Source organism: Giardia intestinalis, chromosome 5, assembly GCF_000002435.2.
Source record: "Giardia intestinalis strain WB C6 chromosome 5, whole genome shotgun sequence".
Lineage (NCBI taxonomy): Eukaryota > Fornicata > Diplomonadida > Hexamitidae > Giardia > Giardia duodenalis.
Window position 1 is genome coordinate 1286131 of NC_051860.1, and position 14578 is coordinate 1300708.

Sequence of the window (14578 nt, forward strand, 5' to 3'; positions counted from 1 at the left end):
AATTTGGGGGAACACTGATCGCCATGAATGACTACCACGATCAGGAGCTCGATGACCGCGCCCGCGGGGTGTTTGGCACGGACGAAACTAGCAAGGCGCGGAGCAGCAGGCGCCCCCTCTCACAGTTTGAGAAGTTGGGAAAGCTCAGTCCTCCTGTTCTTAAGGCGATCCACTCACTCGGATATTCTACCTTGACATCAATCCAGAAGGCCGCCATTCCTGTCATTATTGACGGAGGCGATGCGTGCGTGGTGAGCAAAACGGGCTCGGGGAAAACAGCTGCATACTCGATTCCTCTTGTCAATCTTCTCGGTTGCCACAGGGCTACTACGGGGATACGCGGATTAGTCATTGCTCCAACTCGTGAGCTGTGTGTGCAGATCGGAGGGGTTATAAGAAAGCTTTCTCGCTTCACTGACCCTGAACTCCGCGTTTGTCTGCTCGTTGGTGGCGAAGCACTGGAAAAACAATTTACCGCTTTGACCGCAAATCCAGATATTATTGTGTGTACCCCAGGCCGTATCCTGCACATCCACGATCAAGTGTCCACTTTCAAATCGCAGCTCAAATCCATAGAGTATGTGTGCTTTGACGAGTCCGATAGGATGTTCGAAATGAACTTTCAACAGCAGGTGAACGAGATCCTTGATCTGCTTCCTGCAGAGCGTACTGGCGGACACATCACCGAAACTAGATCTGCCCGTGACTTCTTAGGCTACCAAATTATAATGGTCTCAGCAACCATGCCAAACAATCTAGCAGTTTTTTCTAAAGCACGCCTCCAAAATCCAACAATTATAGCAGCAGAGAACGACATGGTTCTTCCCAACGAACTGACAAATCAATTTATATATTGTCCGATAAACTACCGTGAGGCTGCTCTCTTATACATATGTCGAGAACTTGTGCCTAAAACCTGGCGATTGCTCGTCTTTGTCGCCACCAAGCACCACTGTGAGTATCTCACATCCATTCTACAGGCCAATAATCTTCGCGCAACCTGTATCTATGGGTCACTGGATCAGAAGCAGCGCACGCTTGCTCTATCCGAATTTGATAAGGGTCGCTACAGCATACTTATTTCTACTGACGTTGCTGCTAGAGGAATTGATATTCCTAACTTGAACTGTGTGATTAATTATAACTTTCCATCCTCCGGGAAGAATTATGTGCATAGGGTTGGTAGGTCTGCGCGTGCAGGCTCATATGGGCTTTGTGTCTCAATCATCGAAGGAGACGAACTTCCTTACTGTCTGGATGTGATGCTCCATATAGGCATTAAGTTTCATAGTATGCGCTCAAGTGATGACGCCGTAGCTACATTTCTGAATAATTGTAATACCCTTGGCGTGGATTGCTCAACATTTGCATGCCTAGTCGGAAAGCACGCCACGCATTCTCCATTCCAGGGCCTAGTGGCTTCTATACCTGGTCACTTGTTGGACGTTATATATGCAGACGTTCTCCGGACGCTCGGAGAGTATGGCCAGGATGTCCGTACGCAGCAAAAAACAGCAAACAACGCCATGAAACAGGTTAACTCCATGCGCAAAAGTGCAAGCCCATTGAGCACGGAGAGGGCAAAGGAGATCATCACTGGCAATATGATTTATGAGCATCCCCTCGTTCGTAAGCTAGACATTGAAACGGTGGGATCTGCGGGAAAAGAGAAACAAGAGGCTGCGTTGGAGCATCTCTCAAAGGTGTTATACTCGTTTAAACTGCCCACGCACCAACTTGAGCTTCGGGTCATGGAAAGCAACGGTGACGCTTCATCAGTTGCCATGCTCAACATGCGGCGGATTGTGGAGAAAAAGGCACGAGAAAGACAGCTTGTAGCAACCGAGCTACAGAAGCTCGGCAAAGATAATGCGCTGGATAACTCTGGAGCATCAGATACTGGTTTCGTAGGGCTAAAGGAACCTTTAGTGAAATACTACATGACCAAGGACGACCTGGAGCGCTATACTATCTTAGGGAAGGATGCTCTCGAGAAGCGGAAAATTAATGCTACACAGGCGGGCAGTTCTTCCCATGGAGACAATCTTTACATCTCAGACATACAGCCCCCGAAGCCTGAATCTAAAGGCTCATTCATAGATGCTCAGACAGCTGTCAAGGGTGTCCTGGTGGGAAGCAAAGACTCTATAGAGAACGTCATTGCTGACTTTATTCCAGATGATAGGGAGGGGCTAGCCTCTATTCTTAGAAGAAAGACGTTTGAGAGACGATGGAATCCGCTGCGCAAACGGTACGAAAACGTGGAAATCAAGGCAGAAGAGCCCAAGACAATTAGCAACGCCGGATCCGTTGGAAAGAAGAAGATAACCCAGAAGAGGTTCAATGAATCTACAGGCAAGTGGATAGAGGTGACTCCAGACACAAAGCAAACCCTTTACAAGAAATGGAAGCAGAAGACCAGCCTTTCTGTAATGCCTGGTGGACAGCAAGACACAGTCACAGACATGGAGGCGAGAGAGCTATTGACTGGTCAAGGTCTTGGACGTCGCCGCAGGATGGCGATAGAAAGAGCCATCAATAGTGGAAGACTGGTTCGTAAAGCTCCTGCCTCGAAGGTGGACACGTCCATAGAGCGGTCCATGCCAACTCGCGCGCAAGTTGTTAAAGAACGAGAAAGCAAGAAGCACCTGGAGAAAGTGCGAGCTATCTCACGAAGCAAGAAAAAGAGAAAAGGAGCGAATCCATCGTCCAGGAAGCGTCGTTAATATTAGATGATACTGAAAGAGTCAAATAGATATGTAGCTTTCTGTCAAAACCATGCACACAGGGCACTTGGTCAGCTTTGTGCTACACTCCGGACATAAAATAAAGTGTCTGCATGGAAGAGATATCATGCTAGCTGGTCTATCGTAACAAACAACGCAGGTGTTCTCACCAGCAAAAAATCCCAAAACGTCAAGGCATAGGTCAATATCCTGGTCAATAGGGCTAATGGAGTCGAAAATGGCATTGTAGATGCTTTCCTTCAATTCAAGCACATCCTCAGCCCAGTCCAAATATGAAGGTGTGCTGATCATCATTTCAAAGGCTCTCTCGATCTCAAGGAGCGCTGCCCGGACCCGAGAACAGTGGGCGATATTGGTCATGCATGGGTCAACAATCTGCTCTACAAGCATCTTCCCCAATGCTACGTGACCAGCTTCAAATGCTATTTCACATGGTCGTTTCAGATCATTATCACAGAGGTGCGATTCTGCATCTATGAGCACCGAAGGAATTTCATCTGCATTTCGTAAAAGAACGGAGAGAGCATATTCTCCATTCATCGTTTGAATTCCCGCCTCATAGGGCGCTAGGGCCTTTACTATGTGAAGGTTCTTGACTTTGCATGCGTATATCATGGCAGTGAATCCGTATGCGTCTTGAGACCCCAGCTGGGCGAGGTCCCGTCTGGCTCCGGCAGAATATTTTAAGTGTCGCTTTCCACGAGTATAGAAGCTACTTTTGGTAGATGCTGTTATAGGTAGATACAATTCGTTAGACTCTAATTTGATTTCTACCCTAGTAGTGAATAGAAACTTAATATCTCTTCGCAATAGAACAAGAAACCGACATATATAGACATAAATGGGTAGCAAATACACATGCAGTAGGGAAGCGATAGTAAGGTAGACCACAGGGAAATATCGCACCACCTCTTCCTTGAGATCTTGAAACCGACACGATAGAACTAGTGCCAGCCTCATACAGAACTCCAAAGCAGAGCTTACTGCCATTGAGCAGACGGAACTATGATTAAAACAGAGCACAAGATGATCAAGGCACGTGCGGCAGATATTGCCTTTCCTCGAGTGAGACTGCTTCAGCGGCTTCACTGAATCAGAGTGCGAAGATGAGGGAAGAGACGACCTTTCTTTGGCTATAAGGAACGAAACCGCATCAATGGAGTGTGTCATAGCTGCGTTCATAAGGCCTGTTTGACGCCTTTTATTCACAATTGCTCGCTCGTAAGGATAGAGTTGAGACAGCATCCACACAGAATTTGACCTGCACGCATAGATGAAGGCCGTGTTCCCCTTGTTATCTTGTAGCCCTGCTTCCAGCTTAAGCAGAAGAGGGATAACAGCCGAGCAGCCGTACATTACCGCGTAGATCAGTGCTGATCGACCCTGAAGATCCACTTGTTTGGCCTCGTGGCGCAGCAGTGCTCTCACGCACGATACAGAATTGGCCAGGGTGGCATGCATAAGCGCTGTTAAACCATGTGTGTCGCGCAAGCCACTCTCAAGAGGAGCAAGTATGTGCACAGCCCTATAACACCCCATTCCAGCTGCAAACATGAGCGCGGTCTTGCCGCTTCTGTCTTGGCAGCGTTTCTCAAAGCGTCTCAACAGTAAAATGGTCCGGATGCTTCGTTGTATAGTGGCTTCCATAAGGGCAGTTCGTCCATTTGGAAGACGGAGACGTGCTTCATACGTTCTGAGCACCCTTACACCGAGGAAAAACGAACTTCTCACGGCCAGGTGCAGAGCCGTTAACCCCGCCTCGTTTCTGGTACCCCAATATCTAGGACACAATCTGATAACATTCAGTATATCTCGCTGCTGTATCGCGTTAAGTAAATCAGTATCTCGGTCTAACATTGCTACTACAGAATTATAGTACAAAGGTGTGGTATCAGACGTTGTAAGATTTTGATAGGCCATGATTTCTGTAGATTCGGAAGCCCCCAAAGCTCTGTACAGTTATCCGTAAACTGCTTAGCCGCTTGGCAAGTTCGATCAGACAAGGGATTAAAAATAAATGGTTGCCAATTCCCTTGATAGGGGTTTTGTCCTTCGGCGCGCGAGGCCCAGAAGACAATTTGTTGGCGTTTTTTGCAAGAACATCGACCTTCTCCAGCGGTCATGGTACGGATTGGTGATAGTGGTGGGCATTGTTGCCATCCTCATGGGTGTTATCATTAAGGTACACTACTTCTACCTGGCTCAGGACAAGACAGCTGTGGACCCTAATGCTCAGATAGTAACTGAAAACCATGATCTTATACCATCGGCCTCGGCTCACAAAGATGCAAACTATAACTTCCTGTTTTTGAAGAGAGAAGGGGTGGACCTGGGATCTCTTTCTTATGACTCGACGGTGGAGAACACAGGGTATCTGGGGTTTATGGGGATGAAGTATCCTGTTGGCTATGAGTATAAGGCTGGTCTGAGGACAGTTTCTGACTCTGTATGGGTTGACGGGCTCTACCGGATTATCACGTATCCCTACTTCACGGATATGAAGAGGTACCTCAGTAACTATGACTACGATCGCACAGACCTGTATCCTGGCGGCGCCGCAGATATTGACGTCTCTGCAACCCAAGCAGCAGACCAGGTGTTTGTTGAAGCGATTCACTCCTCACCGCTGCCTATAACCGTACAACCTGGCAGCGTGGTTAGCACAGATTATGATGACAAGCGGATTGATCATTTGCCAGAGACGATTCGGCGCCTCTTCACTCATGCGACGCGGACTGCCGAAGCTTACCGAGCAAATAACATGGTGAATGAGCAGGTTAAAAAGGGTTTTCTCATGCACGATATACCTCTACTTGCTGTGGATATTAGCAAGCAGCCAGACCGTCCAATGCAGGTCACAGGAACAAACGCTGCGGATACCGTGGTCACTATAAGTTCAGGCTATAGTGTGTATGGATACTATAAAAAGCAGACGTTTTTTGTCAGTCAAAATGACTATCTGCGGCTTCTGAATCTGCAGTACAACATGTTCAGCATCAATATTCGTGCCCTCATCAATCAGATATACTCTATCCCCACCCCCTCCTTACCCGCAGAAAACATATATGCACCTCTTTACGCTCCCGTTATAGATGGGAACTATAAGCAGTTCTGGCGCAACGTAAATGCAAATGACATAGGGCCTGATATGTACACCCCAATGTACATGTGCTTCATTCTTCCGTTTTGCTTCTTCATTCTCACGCCCCTTTTCTCGTACCGGCTGTCGCAAGAGAAGGGCGAGGGGATAAACCATCTGCACTACATGATGGGACTTCGGTACATATACCGGTGGCTTGGCGACTTTGTTTATCAGTTAGTGATCACGTCTATAGTTGCTCTCATCTGCGTCTTCTCGTCATTGTTCGGGGGCCTAAATGGTCTAAAGCTCAATACTCCCGTAGCGTGGGTCCCAACCATTCTCCTCACTATTCTCATGATTCCCGTTTTTTCTGCCTTTGTGGCTGCCTTCTTTGAGACGGGAAGAAACTCTTCCCTAGTCTGTGTGACACTTGCAATTGTCGTGTCTGTTATTGGCTTACTTTATGGGATAAAGTACTCTGATTTGACGATAATTGACCGCAGTATTAACAAGTGGTATGCGCTCATCCCCGTCTTTGGTCCTGTAAGTATACTGACGCAGCTCCAAGCCCTCGCCATGCTTCAGACGGATACCCTCTACCTCGCCGCGCATCATCTTCGGTTCAGCAGGAGGGGGGACCTATCACCGGATTTTGTTGGTGAATCGGTGCTCTGGTCGCTGATATTCACCGTCATATCCACTCTGGTGATGCTGGTTGTAGGTATGTATATTGATCTTGTGATGCCAAAACGCAAGGGGATACCTAACCACTGGCTATTTTTCCTATTTCCAATCGTGTATAAAGCCGATAAGATCCGTAGGAAGTATACAAAGCACTTGACTACGCGCGTCATTCTGAAATCAGTTATCTGGGCCATCTTTCATCCAGACCTAATGTGCCGAAAGGTGTCTAACGAGCCAGGTCTTCTTCAGTCATCGTCTATGTCTTGGAAAGGGGCCCAGTCTCCTTGTGAGCTGTCCAAGTTAACCAAGCAGAATTACATGGACCAGAATTGCACGGACGCTTCCACTCTAGACTTACCCCACGATTGCTCCGCAGATGGAGACGAAAGGTACTTCGACATTGACACTGGTAAGCATATTGGTGGCTTAAAGAGACCCGTCGACTCGGACGTCATTCAGGAGCACATAGCCGCTTGTGAGGGCTTTTCTCAATACAACAAAGAACGTGTTCCTTTGATCCGCGCGATAGACCTGACGAAGACGTACCCCGCGACGCGGCTCTCGCCCGAGAAGCACGCGGTCCGGGGCGTCTCCTTCACGGTCGCAGAGGGCGAGTGCCTCGGGCTCCTGGGCCCGAACGGCGCCGCCAAGACGACGACGATCAACATCCTCACGATGCTCCACCGCGCGACGACCGGCGAGGCGTACATAAATGGTCTAGATCTCACAGATCCCGATATGAAGGCATCCATCCAGAACATCACGGGTATATGCCCACAGTTTGATATTCAGTACCCTACCCTCACGTGTAGACAGCATCTTAACTACTTTTGTCGTCTAAAAAGGATACACAGGTCTCAGGAGAAACAGCATGTAAGCGATCTTCTCAAAGCCGTTGGATTGGCCGAGAAGGCGAATACGCCGTCTAAGTCTTTATCTGGTGGCATGCGCCGTCGGCTATCTGTTGCGATAGCACTTACGGGGTCGCCGTCTGTCCTTTATTTGGACGAACCAAGCACAGGGTTGGACCCAGAATCTAAGCGGCAGCTCTGGAACGTCATTCTTCGTGTTCGCTCAAACCGTGCCATTCTGCTCACCACACATGCCATGGATGAGGCGGAGGCGCTCTGCAACCGCATTTCTATAATGGTTGCTGGGCAGCTCAAGTGCATCGGCACATGTTCTTATCTTCAGCAGAAGTTTGGAAATGGCTATGAGCTCGTGTTTACCGTTAAGAACGATTTCGATTTTTCAAAGAACTCTAAGATAGATCAGACAGAACATCTCCTTCATGGCCTGGACTCTGAAGGAAACTCTCTGCCAGAGACAATGGCTATCGGAGAGTTGACCCTTAACACATCGCGGGAAGTCTGTGGCCATTTACTGGTCAACAGCTACATCTCTAGTAGCTTGCAGCTTATTCGCGTTTTCAGCGGCAGACTTACTTATAAGCTTCCCGATAGCATCCCTATTTCTCAGATTTTCATGGCCATCGATCAGCTTATTCAGATGAAACCCGGCGTCATCACAGACTGGTGCTTGTCGCGCACGAGTTTGGACGACGTCTTCTTCAAAGTAGTTCTCACACTTTAACCTTGGTGCGTTATGCCGCCTGATGTACCCTGCGGCCATGCACATGTATGTAAACTTCCGTATACCGTACGGAGCAGCACGTTATTTACACTCGTGTTGTCTTGCTGGATACTCCATATTCGTAGATGAGGTCTCTGGTCCTACTATTGGAGTACCAGGACTCATTGGCCCAATCCTGTGCAGACTTTCCAGTCTCCTGGGTGAGATGCGCTTCGTATGGTAGGAGGATCTTAGTGCAGCCGTAAGACCCGGTTCGCGCTGCAGCCATGAGAGCTGTAAAGCCAGCTCCTTGCTGGCTCAGATCGGTAGTGCTCAGTGTTGCTTCCCTGTCAACGAGAAGTTTAACACATTCTTCGTTGCTGTTGGAGGCGGCACATATCAGGGCAGTCAGGCCTGATGGCGTTTGCATCCCTGCCTCATATGGCTTCAAAATCATAGTGCACTCGACGTGATTATTCTGGGCAGCAAGCATGAGGGCCGTGTAGCCCATCTTACTGTGCAGCCGAGATTCGTACTGCGCCAAGGTTCTCACGCAGTCTGCGTAGCCGCGCTGGGCTGCATACATGAGTGCAGTGTAGTCGTTGTCGGCAAATGCGCGAATCTTAGCCTCTCGAGTAACAAGGAGGTTAACTGCCTCGAGATTGTTTCGCTCGGCCGCAAACATAAGGGCTGTCTTGCCGACCTTATTGACCCTCTTTGCCAGGTGCAGATTTTCACGGAGCAAGACGCTGTCGTTTGCTTGTGCTGCAAGCATTAGAACGGTAGTACCATCTTGATCGAGAACGTCTCCCTCGTTCTGCTGACTTTCTGTGAAAGTGTTGGGGGCATAAGGACCCCCAGAAATGGTGCTATAGGGCTGCTCTTGCGTGGTCTGGGACTGAGCCGCGTGCACGTAAGTATTAGGTGTTAGAGCAAGGTCATCAATGCCTGACGTCCTAGTATAGGAGTTTAGCGGGCGGACGGGAGCAGACGGTGAGCTAGAATAATCTGTTGCGACATCAGGTGTGTATTCTGTCCCCTGGCAAGAACTCTTTTGATAGTCGTGGGCCACTAAGGATTGAGAGACAGTGATTGGTGCTCCATAGTTGGAGTGTGTGGAAGGCGTTATTGGTCCGTTAAAGAAGGCCCCATCCAATGGCTGGTTGGCAGTCTGTTTGTGTGAGCTGTGTCCGTAGTTGCTAGCGGAAAGAGACCGCTGGATCGTGGAGTCGATAGTGGCCTGGAGGATATTGAGCTGACTCTCCAGCGCCTTCTGGTGCTGGTTGCTACGTTCAATGGAGCTGCGCAACTCTCGCAGCTCTGCTACGGTATCGGCAGCAGACTCTCCTGCCCCCGAATAGAGAGATCGTGAACTTAGCAGCCTGTGTGGCGGAGAGGTGTGCGCAGATGAAGAGTAACTATGCAATGGATCTAGAGGTGGAACAGAGCTGATCAGTGACTTATTGTTCCCATAATTAACTAAGTGTGGGGACAAGTCCTTTAGGTCAATGCAGTTACGAGATTGTGAAGTATATTCCAGTGTGCCCAACGGACTTCGTCTAGGAAGGATCCCATGGAGATCAAGAGACTCGGTTGGGGTCGGCTTACTCCCAGTCTTATTGTAAGAGGCCATTTCAGTTGCAGCCTGTCGAGGACCCAACGTGTCATAATGGATATTGGGTTGCGGGTCAAAGGCTTTCTGTCCAGGAGACGCTGTGGCAGTGCTCTGAGACTGGGAATATTCGGTATACCGGCTGTGCATCGTCTGTAGTGGCAAAAGGTTAGAGTCATATCTATCGGAGACTGCAGTACTGGGAGAAGCACGCATTCCAGTGTCTTCAGGCCCAATCGTCATAGACCTATCCCTATTATCTCTACTTGGTATATCATTTCTAGCTGCATAGGTATGCTCTTTATAATTAGTAAGAAAGGTAAGGATCTTATCCTTCTTGCTCGTCTCTGCCATTGCGATGCAACGGTCTATGTTTTCTAAGGTAGGCTTCTGTGTTTCACAAAGTATTCTCACGCAATCGTAGTGTCCGCGCGTCACAGCATAGTCTAGTGCAGTCCAGCCCTGTGCATCAATCTCCTGGAAAAAGTGGTCAGTGAGAGCGCGCACACACGATACGCTCCCTGTAGCCGCAGCCTGCATGAGAGCTGTGCGCTTATCGGGAAGTGTCACCATTTTCTCATACGGCGCCAAAATGGAACAGGCTTCGGGATACTCATGCATGGCAGCAATGATAAGTGCCGTGCGCCCATCCCTGTTAACACTTCTGTTCTCATGAGGAGCGAGAATACGGATCATCTCGATGTCATTGCCCCGAACTGCCTTAATCAGACCTGTGTCGCCATCAAGGTCTCGGGAGCCCTTGAAGTCATTCACAGAAGCCTTTACACGGAGATAATTGCGGTCCATAATCGCCCTAAACCATTCCGCTTCTGTCATTGCCTGTATCTCACGCATGGTGGCTCAAAGGTAGTTTTTTCTGTGCGATTTAAAAGCATGCCGCGCAAGGCCTCGGTTGAGGATCTCAGTTCTGACTCTCCAGAAGATTCCAGAGAATGCACCAGCAGGCGGGTCTCCTTGTTTGCCTATGATTACCATCAGTGTGACTCTAAGCGCTGTTCCGCCAAGCGACTAGAAAAGCTTCATCTCTGCCGCTCCATCCCCAAAACGGCCTTCTTCAAAGGGATACTCTTGAGCTCCGAAGGGGTCTACGTGATATCCAGACTTGATCGAAACACGGTACAGCAGCATGGACTTGCCACCGTTGATTGTTCATGGAATGAGATATTAGCTGATCAGGTGCCCATTACAAAACTGAAGTGCAGAAACCATCGACTACTTCCGTTTCTCCTAGCAAGCAACCAGGTTAACTATGGCAAGCCCTTTAAACTGAACTGCGCAGAGGCCTTTGCCGCAGGCCTGTGGATATGTGGCTATCGGGACCAAGCTCTAGACACGATCCAGAGGTTCCCCTATGCAAAAGCGTTTCTCGATTTGAACGAGGAGCTTCTCGATCGCTATGCCTCGTGTGAGACGAGTGAAGCGGTGCTTGCTGTGCAGGAGGAAGTTATGAACCAGCTAGAAAACGAACAAAGAGAGCGAGAGCTACGGAAACAGACCACCAACTACCAGGAGTCAGTCAGCCACACAAGTGACACATACGACGACAGCGACAAGTAAGTAAGCCTCAAAAGCGCATTTACATCGAGGTTGTTGCGGGTGTGAGCTAAGGTGTTAGATGTCGGCCGCCATGAGTAAAGATACACCAGCAAGGATCCATTTTGCGGGCGGCTCCCTCGTCTTGATCTGGAACGTCCATATGTAGGTGGGGCCGCGCCTCTTTGTCTTGTATACAGGGCAGTCGTAGACGTCCTTGAGGTCCGCCTTGTCTGCGGTCACTGCCTTTAAGTAGATTGGCGGAAGCTCTGGGAAGAGGTCCTTAAGGATGGAGTCCCTGATACAACCGCCCTTCTTGTCCCAGCGAGCGCCCTCCATGTAGAGGCCGTAGATATACGCACCCTCTCTTGGCGGAGCGGTGATTTCCGAGAGCTCCTTTTTCGTCACATCGGTGATGAGAGCCATCTTGTCGAGAGGCCACTGGTTCATCCTGGCAGTTGACTGGAGGACGGCGCGCAGGAAAGATTGCGGGTTGAAAAGCGCTGGAAGCCAGACAGCCTTTGGAAGATTGAGATCAGATGACCACGAAACCAGCTGGTCGCAGCGTTGTATCATGTCCTTCAACCACGGGCCAAGAGACTTCATACTCGGATATGCAACGGCTTCCCATTTAGCAGGCACGACATCCAGGTACATGGACTGCATGAGGGCCTCCATTTGCTCGGAGATGGTCAAGTCGCCCTTGAGGCCCAAAGCAAGTTCCTTGAGAGACGACTTTATTGTGGAGAGCAGCTCATTCATGCGCCCACACTCCTGTAGACAGACACTGACGTAGGGTGTCCGCTCCTCCACTCGATCGGTAATCTCCAGCATGTCAAAGTTCTCGGGGAGCATATCCAGGATGTCTTCCAACTGTGCCTTGCAGCGGTCCTCGCGAGAGAGTTCGCCACTAGTGCTTGTGGCCGAGGTGCGCGGCTGCAACTGCATAAGCATCATGAAAAGGGTGTTTGACTGAGTAGTAAGGAACATGATCTCCGCGTTGGGGTGGAGACCATACATCTTCGGCGATTCCTCAGGAAGCGCCTCAGCAATGTATGCCTTGTAGCCGTCGTAGCTCATTGGGGACGGCACAGGGAAGTCTGGGGCGAAGAACTTCCCGTCTTCAAAGAGAGCATCCGACATCAAGGAGTCCATAAACGAGCGCATGAGCCGGCGATCCAGATCATCGCCGACGTGTCCCCCGTAGAAGATGTCGCAAAACATGTATTTGAGGTCGTCCCAGGGGATTTTGGTGTTATTTTCTAGGTAGTTGAACAAGACATCCTTGCATATGGTCAGGTCGCCATTGTTGAAGTTGTAGGGGACGTTCCAACTGTGTGTTAGTATGTGTCTGGTCAGTAAAGCTGTGAGTAGCAGTATGCCATTTTAAATTTTTGCTGCCATTTTTGCTGCCATAGAGATTTACATTTTAAATTCTATCTATTCTTCCTCGCACCCCCTGCGGTAGATCCTTAGGCCGCGGCCTTTTGATTCGAAAACTGTAGTGGGTGTCGCTCCAGTGATTGGCAAGCGTCGCGGTTCGATTAGCTTTTAAACTCTCACAATCATAAAAAGTTCTTTCGTCTAATGAATTTCCACTTATATCTTGGGCATCCTCCCCGCGGAGCCCTTTGAAGCGCACTTCAAAATTATTGGGACGCCTATCTCCACCACAACTTCGTCCACAAAAATATGGCAACGAATAGCTATCTACTCGCCATCGATCAGGGAACAACATCGACCCGGGTGATTTTGTTTGACAGGGCGGGGAAAAACGTTGCATCCTCTACTCGTCCAAACTATTCGATAACTCCAAACGAAGGCTGGGTGGAGCAGGACCCCAAGCGAATTGTCGGCGATGTCTACGCGTGTTTGAATGATGTCTCAGGCAAGGCCCAGGAGCTTGGAATTCAGCGGGATTCCATCAAAGCATGCGGGATTACGACACAGCGTGAAACGATGGTTATCTGGGACGGATCTACTGGGGAGCCTCTCTACAACGCAATTGTTTGGTCTGATGCACGGAACCACGAGCTTCTTACTGAGTTGGAAAAGACGTACGGGCCGATCATTCGCATCAGAACAGGGCTTCCCCTGTCAACCTACTTCACAGCCGGGAAGGTTCTATGGCTCTATCGAAACGTTCCAACAGTCAAGAAGGCCATCAAGAACTGCACTGCTAAAATAGGAACCATGGATACGTGGCTCCTCTGGAATCTGAGCAAGGAGAAATCCTATCTCACAGATGTGACTGCAGCGTCGCGGACTCAGTTCTTTAACATCGAAACCATGGCATGGGATCCGATGCTGCTTCACATTTTCTCTGTTTCCACTGAAGTTCTTCCGGTGGTCTGGCCATCTGCAGGGAGGATATTTGGCACCCTGTCGGAAACCGCTGGCTGGCTTGAAGGGCTCCAGATAGGTGGTATGATAGGAGACCAGCAGGCGAGTATGGTGGGGCACAGATGCTTCACAACCGGTTCATCCAAGATTACTTTTGGAACGGGCGCTTTCCTGCTTATAAACGCAGGGACTACCAAACCAGAGCCCAACGATAATCTCCTTATCACGATTTGTTACCAGGAATCTCCTACAGCACGGCCCGTCTACGCCCGCGAGGCCAGCATTGCAAGTGCTGGGTCCATATTTGAGTGGCTGAGAACAATGGGTATGATAACATCTGTTACAGACATTGATTCATTGGTCAAACCCCTGCTAGACGAGACCTCCTCTGTCGTTTTTGTCCCCGCGTTTACAGGGCTTCTCTGTCCGTTCTGGTGTCCCCATGCTCGAGCGGGCATATTTAATTTATCGTACTCAACAACGCCCTCCCACATTGTTAAAGCAGCGATGGAGGCTGTTGCGTTGCAGATCCGGGACATTCTCCCTCTTTTCCAGGAGCTCAATAACGTGCCGAACGCTTTGAATATAGGTGTGGCCATGGCTCGCATAAATAGTCAAAACAGTCTTTCAGAGGCCATGGCCATAGAGGCGCTGGATCAGTCTGGCGACCTCACACTTCCGACTAACTCTGGGAGGCAGATTCGCATTGATGGTGGCTTGACTAAGTCGGAGCATTTCTCACAAATCCTCTCGGATGTGACACAGTGTGCAATCCTGGTATCTAGAGATCAAGAACTCACGTCTCTTGGTTGTGTGATCATGGCTGGCCTTACATTGCAGATTTACAAAGATTTATCTGACGCAGAGGCCAGTATAGGCTCCTCCTTCAGTCTATTTTCTCCTAAGAGATCAGCGTCCCAGGCAGCAGAGCTCTATAATAAGTGGCAGGTTGCAATCAAAAAGACAATGTAATGTGAATTCTGT

The 14578-nt window shown here is 49.3% G+C and overlaps 7 protein-coding genes across 7 annotated transcripts.

The window, feature by feature from the left end:
- Window positions 1-23: 23 nt before the first annotated feature.
- On the forward strand, window positions 24-2726 carry GL50803_0090950 (ATP-dependent RNA helicase; the record flags this gene model as incomplete). Its single annotated transcript, XM_001705421.1, has 1 exon — window positions 24-2726. One exon carries the CDS (start codon window positions 24-26, stop codon window positions 2724-2726), a length of 2703 nt encoding a protein of 900 aa, XP_001705473.1.
- A 21-nt stretch (window positions 2727-2747) lies between these two features.
- Window positions 2748-4667, reverse strand: GL50803_0033807 (Ankyrin repeat protein 2; the record flags this gene model as incomplete). The annotated part of the gene is made up of 1 exon (XM_001705420.1): window positions 2748-4667. One exon carries the CDS (start codon window positions 4665-4667, stop codon window positions 2748-2750), a length of 1920 nt encoding a protein of 639 aa, XP_001705472.1.
- A 97-nt stretch (window positions 4668-4764) lies between these two features.
- Window positions 4765-8106, forward strand: GL50803_003470 (ABC transporter family protein; the record flags this gene model as incomplete). The annotated part of the gene is made up of 1 exon (XM_001705417.1): window positions 4765-8106. One exon carries the CDS (start codon window positions 4765-4767, stop codon window positions 8104-8106), a length of 3342 nt encoding a protein of 1113 aa, XP_001705469.1.
- An 85-nt stretch (window positions 8107-8191) lies between these two features.
- GL50803_0024194 (Ankyrin repeat protein 1) lies at window positions 8192-10552 on the reverse strand (the record flags this gene model as incomplete). The annotated part of the gene is made up of 1 exon (XM_001705415.1): window positions 8192-10552. The coding sequence occupies one exon, from the start codon at window positions 10550-10552 to the stop codon at window positions 8192-8194; it is 2361 nt and encodes a 786-aa protein (XP_001705467.1).
- A 39-nt stretch (window positions 10553-10591) lies between these two features.
- Window positions 10592-11275, forward strand: GL50803_0016463 (O-sialoglycoprotein endopeptidase; the record flags this gene model as incomplete). Its single annotated transcript, XM_001705414.2, has 1 exon — window positions 10592-11275. The coding sequence occupies one exon, from the start codon at window positions 10592-10594 to the stop codon at window positions 11273-11275; it is 684 nt and encodes a 227-aa protein (XP_001705466.2).
- A 54-nt stretch (window positions 11276-11329) lies between these two features.
- Window positions 11330-12584, reverse strand: GL50803_0017243B (Outer-arm dynein beta; one part of a trans-spliced gene, as the record gives it). Coding sequence (XP_037902385.1) covers window positions 11330-12584 — 1255 coding nt within the window.
- Window positions 12585-12943: 359 nt separating this feature from the next.
- On the forward strand, window positions 12944-14566 carry GL50803_008173 (Glycerol kinase; the record flags this gene model as incomplete). The annotated part of the gene is made up of 1 exon (XM_001705411.1): window positions 12944-14566. One exon carries the CDS (start codon window positions 12944-12946, stop codon window positions 14564-14566), a length of 1623 nt encoding a protein of 540 aa, XP_001705463.1.
- Between the last annotated feature and the right edge of the window lie 12 nt (window positions 14567-14578).